The sequence below is a fragment of the Aplysia californica genome, unplaced genomic scaffold (genome assembly GCF_000002075.1).
Source record: "Aplysia californica isolate F4 #8 unplaced genomic scaffold, AplCal3.0 scaffold00176, whole genome shotgun sequence".
NCBI lineage: Eukaryota > Metazoa > Mollusca > Gastropoda > Aplysiida > Aplysiidae > Aplysia > Aplysia californica.
In genome coordinates, this window is record NW_004797446.1 from 784,067 (window position 1) to 796,139 (window position 12,073).

The 12,073-nt window shown below is 37.4% G+C and overlaps 1 protein-coding gene across 1 annotated transcript in view; it reads left to right on the forward strand.

Annotated features, from left to right (window-relative positions):
• Positions 1-4,880: 4,880 nt before the first annotated feature.
• Positions 4,881-12,073, forward strand: part of LOC106011751 — a 19,181-nt gene continuing 11,988 nt past the window's right edge. The window contains exons 1-3 of the mRNA XM_013082464.2: positions 4,881-4,974; positions 5,781-5,881; positions 6,211-6,310. Of these exons, the coding sequence (XP_012937918.2) occupies positions 4,881-4,974; positions 5,781-5,881; positions 6,211-6,310 (295 nt within the window). The remainder of the gene's footprint in view (positions 4,975-5,780; positions 5,882-6,210; positions 6,311-12,073) is intronic.

Consider the following 12,073-nt stretch of genomic DNA (forward strand, 5'->3'; position numbering starts at 1 on the left):
TGCTTGCTGTTTTATTTGTATTTTCTTTTTAAAATAAGACATCTAACTTTTTCTATCTTTATTTGTAGCAAGTCAGAATATGTACTGTGACCCTTCACCATGAAAACCCGCCCCCGTGCCTCACGACTTATGGCAATCCCTGAGTGATGCTAAAAATAACAATCCAGGGCAAAACCTCGGCAATAAGGTGATTAATAATATTTTTTATACGAGAGTAACATGCGTTCCCAACTATAACAACAGTGAACTTGAATAGAGCTGCAAAATAATGCCCTACAGTCCACGAGCTTGAGACCCCTGCTCTAAGTAAGTTAGTCGTAAAAAACACAGTAAACGAATTCTAATCGGAGTCTGTAGTGCAATGGTTAGACACTTCGCTGCTTTGTTTTAGTAAGGTTTTACGGCGCTTGCAACTGCATAAGGCCACAAGAATGCCAATGTGTGGATGTCAAAAGAGAAGTCCAAACGGGGAATCAGGCTTACTGTGCTCACCTCGCTGGCCTCAAGAGCACAAAGTTTGCTTCGACTATCAAGACATCCCAGAAATAGCAGTTCACAAGAGAGTGACAAACATGCAAACGAAATAGAGGTTAATGACGATAGTAAGGATGAGGAAAGAAAAAGCAGCAGCTCCCCCTATGTTGTTCCGGCACAGTATGAGTACGATATTGATAAATCAACCCATTTACAATTTTACTGTGCATAAGAACATGTTAATATCCCCCCCCCCCACTTTGGGAATGGCCTAAAAACGACATCAGCCAGTAGCACAGCCCTGGCGGGGGGAAACTTCGCTGCCGCTCGCAGGACACCCAAGTTTGATTTTTGAGTGGGAAGCAAATTTTTATCGAGTATCTCGGTCTTTCTGTGGGGATTTTGCATCCCTCACAGCCTGGGTTCACCCTGACACCTTACAGGTAAGGTCGGGAGCCCGCCTTCTAAATGATCTAGATTATGTCGATGGGGGCGTAAAAAACACCTATGTATACCCCCTCCCTATCCGAAATAAAAAAAAGAAAGGAAGACAGAAAGACAGACACAGAAAGAAAGAAAAACAGAAAGAACGCAAGAAAGAAAGAAAAAAGAAATGAAATATAATGAAATAATAGAACACAATAAAATAGAATTAAGTAAAATAAACTAACATAAAATAACATAAATAACATAAAATAACATATAAAATGAAATATAATTAGAAAAAACTAATGGAATGAAAGTAAATTAAAAAAACAAAAAAACTTCTGCGTACAGTTTCAGCCACTGACGACCAAACCGTACAGGTCTTGGAATACTTCAACAACGTGCATGTTGGGAACATTACAGTTGCCAGGGCAACGTGTCTGCTCAGAGGCGGCCACCTGGCGGAGAGTGTTACTCTGGATGACTGGGACAACCCTCTGGTCACTGAGGATTTGAAGTAAGGTTTTAGTTTTAGTAGATGCGTAACCAGTATAATATATATCTTACTTGCTACTACGGTAAATAAATAGGAAGCTTTACATCGATAGAGTGATAATTAGGAGAATAACCTTATACACACAAGAAAAGAACATTTCCTATGAACAAAAAACAAAACAAGCTCAAGCACTTAAGAGGGGGGTTTGGGGGGGGGGGGGGGCTGCAGCTGAAGGCTATCTCGCTTATTAGTCGATCGAATGTTACCAAATTTCACACATATAACAAGCATAGTATTAACGTAAGGAGTCTTAAATCCCTAATCAAATTTGAGAAAAAAGTTTCGTTTCCACAGATACGGCGGCCATATTGGGTTTTGTTGACATGTCTCACGTAATTAATACCGCACTTATATTTCACGGAAACAATTTTTTTGGCATCCTTCTTGGCAAAAAATAGATCTACAAATTTTTGTGATAAATTTTTCTTTTACGTACTAGAAAATTTTTTATGAATTCTTTCCTAAGGTAGTATTCACGTTTGCAAAAAATCCGTGAAAATCCATATATATATACATATATTTCAAAAATTCATCAAAGGAATATTTTCTTCATTCTGTAAAACTTTCATGGAGATTGGATGAAAACTGGTGGAGTTATTTTAAAAAAAAAATATACAGAAAAGCCGCGTTAAGAGGAAACGGGTGATGAAGAAAAATAAGAGATTGACTTTATGAGGAAATTGTGGTGACAAACATGCCCGGCATGGGAAGAAATAAGGCTTTAGAGCTTCTTATGCGATGAAATAGTTGTATTAGAGGCTGAAGAAGCTAAAAATGCCTACAAACTTAAAATCCATAGTTTTGACCCCCCCTCCCCCCCGTCCAAATGATGAATGTTCTCAGCCATACATCAATTATACATTTAGTTATAAGGACAGCCGTAAAAACAAGACCGATACATCAGCACCTGCTAACACACTCCGATTCAGACTTAATAGATAAATAAGTACACGTACGTTGTTAGTTTTGTGGCGCCTGTAAAATGGCATCTTTCACTGTATGCTTCCCAGAAAGTTTATAATGCTTTAGAGGGCATAGAAAGCAATCAGGACAGCTGGGATAATAAGACTGTAAAGCGCATAGAGTTTATAATAATTATTGTATATATATTACAATTACTATTATTATTTCTATTATTATTATCATTATTATCATTATTATCATTATTATCATTATTATCATTATCATTCTTTTTCTTCTTCTTCTTCTTCTTCTCCTTCTTCTCCTTCTTCTTCTTCTTCTTCTTCTTCTTCTTCTTCTTCTTCTTCTTCTTCTTCTTCCAGAATATACCTATGACTTTGTGGTGTCTCCCAGCAAAGACGACCTGATGAACACATACTACTCAGTGTCGGTGTCCCGCTCTTACGACGGTCAGTGGAGGTTCTCCGACGGCGCCCTGGTGGACATGACCTCAAGCGCGACCTTGACCTTGCGTGAGTACAACGCCAGCGGCACGGCCACGGAGGAGTACGACTGTGCCCTGTGGAACCCCTGGGAGCCCTTCTACATCCCCACACGCTGTGAGGACAACAACCCCTTCATCTGCAGGATGCCCGTCCCAGAGTGTAAGATAATGATAGAAAAAATAATAAATTTAATGTAACATGTAGAATGAATGGTAAATTAAATAGTGATACGATAAACAATAAATAAATAAAATTAATGATGAATAATATGAATAATGAATAAAATGAATAATGAATAAAATAAAATATTGAATAGAACAATAATACATGAATTATAAAATAAATGAAATAAATAGAATAACATTAATAATGGAGAAAATAAATTTTAGTACACGTAATAAACTTTTAAAAATAATCACTGAAACTGGATTATTAAAAAAAAGATGGACGATTAATAAAAACATATCAACAAAATAATTAATAATACAAATAATGATAATAATGCGTACGATAAATAATGAATTTTTAAAAAAATCTGATAATAAATAAGACAAATTCTAATGATAAATAAAATAACTTTCACATTTACAAACCACAGGGGTGAATTTTGTTGCAATGGCAAATGTTGGCAGCGAACAATGACTTTAAAGTGATTTTTGTTCAAAGTTTTAGGTTTAGCAAGAATTTTGCTGCGTCTGCCGCCCAGTTAAGCCATAAAGTCACATAACTGACTTATAAGTGCCAAAAGTTAGAGGTATTACTAAAGGGTAACATAATACACAGAAGGAGAAGGAAGAGAGATATGGACCATAGATCTATTAAAAATACATGAATTATACACACAAATATACATATATTCACAAAGGATACCAAGTACACAGTATTACACAAATTTTATAAAGAACAATTTCACAAATAATATAAAGCCATTGCTGGTCGCCACTTATTTAGCTGTTTTTATTTTGGTTGTTGTTGTGTTGTTTTTTTCCAAGTCAAAACTAGATATCTATTGTGTATTGCTCAAGGACACACACTAGTTAACATCCATATATAGATATATTTTAAAAAAAATAATAAATTTTTTTTTTTTTAAATAAAAAAAAATATATATACAGAGAGAGAGAGAGAGAGAGAGAGGGAGAGAGAGAGAGAGAGAGAGAGAGAGAGAGAGAGAGAGAGAGAGAGAGAGAGAGAGAGGGGGGGGAGAGGCGCAGGAGACAAAGCCAATTTATCTTTGAGACGCAATCATCTGTTCGAAACACGATGTGCCTCTGGGAAAACTTGATCTTTCTCACTCAACTGCTACAATTTTGCTAATCTAAAGAATATTCACCCCCCCCCCCCCCCCTATAAATAAATGGGTAAATCTATTAATTAATATTAAAATAATAAATTAAAAACACTCAGTCACCCTATAAGCCACCTAACGATGCTGATAATAGTGTCTGCATACAAACGAGATCAGATTATTTACGTTAACTTTGAAGGAACCAAAATGGGAATAGGATTAGATTCCAGCTTGAAATGTTGGTTGTTCCGTGTGTCTCGAATCAGGTTGCCATTCTGCAAACGTACTCCCATATAAAGCACGAAAGACCGAGATACTTAATAAAAACTTCTCCCCGTAAAAAAAATACCCACGCATCTTGAAATGAAATTGAGATATATTTGCTATTGAATGATGTGCCAGTCACATTTTGTCAAATGTAAAATTAGCGAGGAAATTGCCGTCAAAGTTTGGTGACTTCCAAAGTTTAACATCCTCAGAAAGTGCAAATTTACTTTTCTTTTTTTGTTTTGTTTTGCATTTGGCATGTTCCACTCAATTCTACACAGAGAGATATTTTTAATTTAAAAGAACGTAAAAGATACTGAGCGAAAAAAAAAAAGGATAAAAATTGCACAACGAGCAGAAGAATGCCATTTTCTTAGGTCTCATTATCTTGACAAGCGCCTGATTTCACCACGATGCTTCACATACCATTCAACCCGAGAAAACATAATTGTTATCTAGATCTATGTTGTTGTTTTTTTCAGACACTGTATGCAGCATGGTGGAGACGGCTGACACTTATTTTTCCGGGACGTGGGCTGGGGACATTGAATACCTAAGTGAGTTCTGTTTTAAGTTTGTAATTTTTAGTAAGATTTTTGCTGCGTTTACAGCTATTAATTTAAGTCATAAACGAGCCAAAGATTGCAGGTGTTACTAGAGACTAACATACAAAGAAAAGGCGGAGGAGAGATAAAGACGATATATATATATATATATATATATATATATATATATATATATATATATATATATATATATATATATATATATATATATATATATATATATATATATATATATATATATATATATATATATATATAAAATGTATATATGTTTAATAGTAAAATAATAGGAGGGAAGGAGCAAATCACACCAGAGCGCCCGCAAACCATCCACCTAGTTTCTATGATCAATATCCAAAGAACATTATTTTGTGAGAGGTTGCGAAAATAGGAGAATGCAGTGTTGTGGGATCAGAAGGAATGTTGTGGAAGAAGGAGGAGGACGGGGGCGCCGATAAGGAGAAGGAGAGGAAGAAGAGGGCGAAAAGTAGAGAGAATCAATCAAACGAACAGAAACAAACAAACAAGCAAATAAACAAAGATAGCAAAATGTGGAAGAGCCCATACAAACTAAGAAAAACTTTACTGCATGGAGAGTTTATGATGGTAGCGAGTATACTTTTGGAAAAAAAAATGATAATGATTAAATATAATAACATTATAATACCACTATAATTATATCCCTCTTATCCGGTTCAACATGTTTTTACAACACAAAATGGGGTAGGCCCTCAATGTTAACACTCACACTAAAATCATGTAAGTAACATGTACTGGTTTTTTTTCTCCAAAATCAGCGGTCTCATCCCAAGCCGAGTGCCTGTCCACCTGCACAACGCCCGCTAACGTCACTCTAGGGGAAGTCCCCTGTTGGGCCGTCGAGTTCAGGATACCGCAGGTAGGAAACACTAACAATTACTAAATTTGCAACTGTAGGATTTAAAACATTACTACTATTATCATTATTATCATTGTCACCATCATTATTTGATTATTACTATTATTATCATTATCATTATTTTATTATTTTATTATTATGCTTTCTAATTATTATCATTATTATCATTATTATTATTATTATTATTATTATTATTATTATCATCATTATGTCTTCTTCTTCTTCTTCTTCTTCTTCTTCTTCTTCTTCTTCTTCTTCTTCTTCTTCTTCTTCTTCTTCTTCTTCTTCTTCTTCTTCTTCTTCTTCTTATTATCATTATTATTACACAGAAACAGTGCGTGGTGTTGCGCATGCTCCAGAAGCCAGACACGCTCCCAGAGACGGCAACCGGCACAGACCGGTCGACGTTTGTGAAGATCTGCAAAACCGGTGAGTAGTACATGTACCGTATTGTCCCCGTCGTTTTATGCAAGAAAAATTCTGAAAATATGCAAACTGAGCCCCCAAAAATGTGAAATTATGCGAATCTGTTAATTTTAACAAAGAATGATAAAGGAAAATAATCAGGAATTATGCCCCCCCCCCCCCCAAAAAAAAAAAAAGAAAAAAAAGATCCAATTTTGCTAAGTTATGCGGGGTGCATAAAACCACGGGGACAGACCGTACTACGCCAGCTCCAAGGGTGGCTGGTTGGCGTGTTTGCTAATTTGCTCCTTTTTCCCCCTTCGATCAAATATCAATCTTCCTTTTATCTCGTACAGCATTCCAGCAGAAAAATGTACATGACGTACTTGATGGTGTACTGCACTGCACTACCGGGTTATGATCTCAATTTGCGCTGATTCGGATTCTGCGCGTCCGTGAAACAGTGACACTGCATTAAACTATCTGCCATTCATCTCAGACTTATTTTAAACAAAAAATGTTAATGCTTTGCGTCTGAAAGGAACCTGTTCATTTCCTGAACACACAGAGAGGTTCACTTAGTAGTGCTGCTCTATTCTATGTGGGATGATAAACGCAGTTCTCCAACACACGTTTTATTATTACATCCGAACTTGTTTAAGACGGCCACTCATTATCGAGGAGAAAAGTGGTTCTCTTAGACAAGTGGTCGTACACAGAGTCAATATAATGTAAAAAAAACCCCAAAACAACCACAACAAAAACAAACAAACAAACAAACAAACAAACAGAAGGGGGTGGGGGTGGGAAGAGCCTGTTTGCACAGGCAATTGTCTTTTAGAGAAGGTCTGTACAAAAATAATTTTCTAATCATGTCCAGTGCTACATTTGATGAGTTATATTTAAAAATATACACTTTTATTGATCCCAGAAGAGCAATTTGGTGTACAATGGCAAACATACATTAATATATATATATATATATATATATATATATATATATATATATATATATATATATATATATATATATATATATATATATATACATACATAAATACATAATTATGAATACATGACATACACACACAAATACATGCACAGATGCATACATAAATACCAGTACAGAACAATCAACCATGCTATTGCCGGACTATGGACAAGTTACACCAGTCTCCATGATGTCGAAGTTAGGCGCTTCGCACTTGATCGAACCCAGAACACGTGAGTTCGACTCCCATATGACGTGCAGGGGACATTTTTTAAAAATCGAGTAGACTATTTCCGTCTTTTTGCTGGCACGTTGCATCCCTGACCAACCCGGGTTGACCCTGACAGGAAGGGTCGAGGCAAGGTGCTACTACGGGATCTAAATGGTATTGATTAGGGCGTAAAACACACCGGCACAACTACTTTTTATTTACTGGACAGGCTGCACATAGCATAGCCGTTTTCTCTACCGGTACACACATCTTAGTCTTAGGGCATGTATATATAGTACCAGCTGATAGATCATCTGGCAGTACCCATCAAAAGAGAGTTTCTCCTTTTCTTTAAAAAAACAAACCCACATCAGTACATAAAGAGACGAGTAAAAAACAAACATGTATCGAGTGAAAGTTTCATTGACAAAGTCGCAGAAAAACAACAACACAAGAATTTCTCAGTATAAATGAACGTGTCGAAAGACAATACATGTAATTTACTCCTAAATTCAAACAGTGGGCCTGTTGAGAAGAACAGCAATGTTTCACAATGTAGAAAAGGAGATTGTGAACGTTGCCCATTTGATGACATTCACATCTAATATTTGAACTTCATTTCTCATAGTCTTAAACTTTAGATTTATTAGTGACTGCCCCGTTACCTCAATAGGTACATTATGTATCTCTATCACGCTAAACTGCGAACGGACAGCCCTGGTTCGAACACAACTCGGGTCGCTTTGAACAGCTTACATTACAATGCTCTCAACCCATTTGGCCTGATCCTAGCGGAGACGAACATTAAATTCGGAGGCTCCCGCCTCTTAAATAAGCAAATCGTATTGATTAAGAGCGTTAAACTCACAAGTTACAAGAAGATCACGTTTGAATACATAGGAAACTGTAAAGACTGGATCTCTATACGTTGCTTGTACCATTGAACACGTGTGCAGTTCGTTTTGTTTCAGTGAGTATTTTTCGGCACTTGCATCACAATAAGGTCATAAAAGTACCGAGGAATAGAGGTGTCACAAGAGAGTACAGTAGTCTCCGCCTAAACGCACGGTGCTCGGGAGGGTTCTTCAGCGTGTGTTTATACGGAGCGTGTGTTTACATGAACCTTTGCAAAGGGAGGAAGGGACGCAGTCATTTCATTGCCTTGGTATTCTAGTGACCTCCCTTTGGGGTGAGGGTCAATTTTTGCCGATAATGTGACGACACGTGACTGTTTTGTGAAGGATTCCCCGACTGCGGTTATGACTACAAAGGCGTTGAATGGAGGGGTGGGGGGGGGGGGGGGGGGGTTTAGAAAGACAGCCTCAATGTAAATTAATGTAAGGAATATGCACTATAAAACGTCGGGAACAACTAAGAGGAAACTGTTGGAGATAATCATATATCTAGTCATAGAGATGACGGCGCGGCCACGCGGCTTTCCAAGCGACCACCCCCTGACCGTAAATTCACGGACGACATCAGAATCATAGATCTCTACATTCAGAGAAGCATTTCTCTTGTGATTCGTTGAACAAGTACGTTATAAGAATACATATAAGGTCTTCGAGCGCGACTGATTAGGCTTACTTGGCTAATCTTAAACCCCATTGAGGCCTATCTAGTGTTTTATTGCATTCACGCGTGTTGCGCATCAGGCCTAGGTTTAACTAAAAATTACACGCAGTCACCCAAACACCAGTCAGAAACCTTCTCTCAAAGATGCATTCCCAGTGACCAATCAAAAAACAGTTCAGTCCCCCAACCGCCCCCCCCCCTCCCCGACCAGCCCTAGACCGAGAACCAGACCTATGTCTCTTTGGAACGTTGTCCATCACTCTCTTTGACTTTGTTCCGCGTGAGGGGCACTCTCACCCGGTTTTCTTGGCTTGTCTATGCAAGCTGTGCAGGTTGTAGTGAAATTTTCCCCTTGTCAAACTTAACCTGTCGGCGTGTTTCGCTGACGGAGAGTGCGTTTAGAGAGAGTGACCGTGCGTTTGTGCGTCTAAATTATATAGTAAAAACCCCGTCAGATGATGAAAGCGTGCGTTTGAGCGGAGCGTGCTTTTGTATGGCGTGCATTTAGGCGGAGACTACTGTAACAAATATAAAAAAGAAGGAAGAGAGATAACGACGTTAGTAGTAGTAGTTTGATAGGAAATTACGACGGAGCAAACCACATCAGAGCACCCGGAAACCATCCACGAACAATACGCTCGCTACAATATTCTACCCAAGTGAACAATTATATTATTTGTAAGCTCTTTATATATAGTGTACTAAGACCTCCCCTATAAAACACAACTCCCCAATTTGTAACCGTTTCACAGCATGATATCGATACCGTGCATGATAATATTTCCACCTGTATGCTGGTGATATCCTTCTGCTATCTTGGGAGTATAATTGGCAGAGAGGGAGGAACAGGCGCTGAAATAAAGTACCGCATTGGAAAGGCACAGGATGCATTATTTCTTTGAGCAGGATTTGGAGGACCAGGGACATCTCATTACGAACAAAGCTTAGAATTTTCAACTCAAATGTGAAGTCAGTCTTGTTGTATGGATGTGAGGCGTGGAACGCATCCCATATGTGCATAAAGAGGATCCAGGTTTTCTTGAACAAGTGTCTGAGGAGGCTGCTGAGGATCAAATGGACAGACAGGATCACCAACGAGGATGTATTAAGAAGAACCAGACAGAGCCCGGTCAGAGATGAGGTGGGAAGAAGACGTTGGCGATGGATTGGGACACACTCTCAGGAAGTCAAGCAGCTGCATAACAAGAAAAGTGTTAGATTGGAACCCACAGGGTAAAAGATCAAGGGGAAGACCTCGTGGAACCTGGAGAAGAGTCACGGAAATGGATGTACAGAAAAGTGGGAAGACGTGGAGTGACATCAAGCGACTAGCCCAGGATAGGGAAAGGTGGAGAGTATTTGTTCATGGCCTATATCCTGACCCAGGGTGAGAAAGGCAATGACGATGATGATGCTGGTGATATAATATGCAAATCTGCATCCCACTCTCTGAAACCAATAACATGCTAGGGGAGCGTGAGCAATGTTTGACAGCCGTCAAGAAATGGACGACAAGGTATAATTTGAAATTAGATGAAGGCAAAGATAGAGGTCATGCTAACCTCCTCAAAGAAATAAAAAAACAAACAAACAAACAAACAAACAAACAAACAAACAAACAAACCCAAACAAACAAAAAATGAACAAAACAAATGATGCAAAAGCACTCTCCATTTCGAAAACAAAGAGATTTCTCTTTCCAGCATGTAACACACAGAAAACATCTTGGTTTTTTGTTTTGATTGCCACTTTATCATGGCAGACCACATAAAAAAAGCTTTGCCAGTCTAGTTATTTGCATGCATGAGAAATTATAAAGGAAAATACGGAACGTCAACCATAATGATGCCACCCACAAGCTCGTTCATTCATTTGATAACAGTCGTCTACATGCATAGGCCTACTATATTATTTTATATTACAGCAATGCACGTTGGACAGATGCAGTAGCTTATCCAATTAACAGAATACAAAAATAGAAAGATAAATTTCATAACAAAGCAGCCAGTCTGGTGGTGAGGAAATGTAGGCCTCAGTAGCTGAATAAGCCCCCTCCCCCCAAAAAACCCCACAATAAACAAACAAACAAAAAACAAAAAAACCCCAACAAACAAACAAAAAACAAAATACAAACAACAACAACAACAACAACAACAACAACAACAACAACAACAACAACAACAACAACAACAAATAATAATAACAACAAAACCCAACAACAACAACAACAACAAAAAAAACCAATAAAATTCTAAGCGGTTTCACTGGTTGCAGAAGACAAGCAAATGAATTTGAAGAACGTACATTAATGTTACAGTATCTTAATGATAAAGCATGTATAACTTAGTGCCATTTTATTTTCAAAACCTTTTATAATTTTGTACTAGTTAGCCTTATCATGTCTTTTGACCCTCTGGTTTCATTTTATAAATTTTTTGAGGAAAGACCTTTTTCTGTTGCTGCTCCAAAACTACGGACTAAATTCTGACGACTTGGTTTTCAAGTATTGAGGCGACTATACTGTACGGTACCGGTATACGTAATGGAATTTTTATAATAATATTGCTTAAGTTTGATTTTATATTTATATTCTAATATCTATCTAAAACAGGCCTATTAAAATGTCAACTGTGTCGGTAGATTTAATTCAGTGAGAGCGTCATCACGCACATTTAGTGGATTTCAGGAGCAATGCAAACTAAATACATGCATTGTGTATTAGAGCCTGTGCCAGAACCACAGCATTTTACATTATATACATGATGCAGTATTGTTTTTTATAAAACATATCAGTTTGTGACATATGTGTAGTTGATATGCTGCAGTAGCAGCACAAGAAAAAGATTTTGGTTTTTATTATGATATATCTTTAAAATGGTAAAATAAAGTGGTTTTAATGTTATTTGGCCTATTTCAATATGTCACATGACAACAGCATTGCAATTTCTTCAAAACACACTTTTTTGTATTTGAGTTTCCAAAATTGTACTTGTACTGAGGTTAAGTCTAA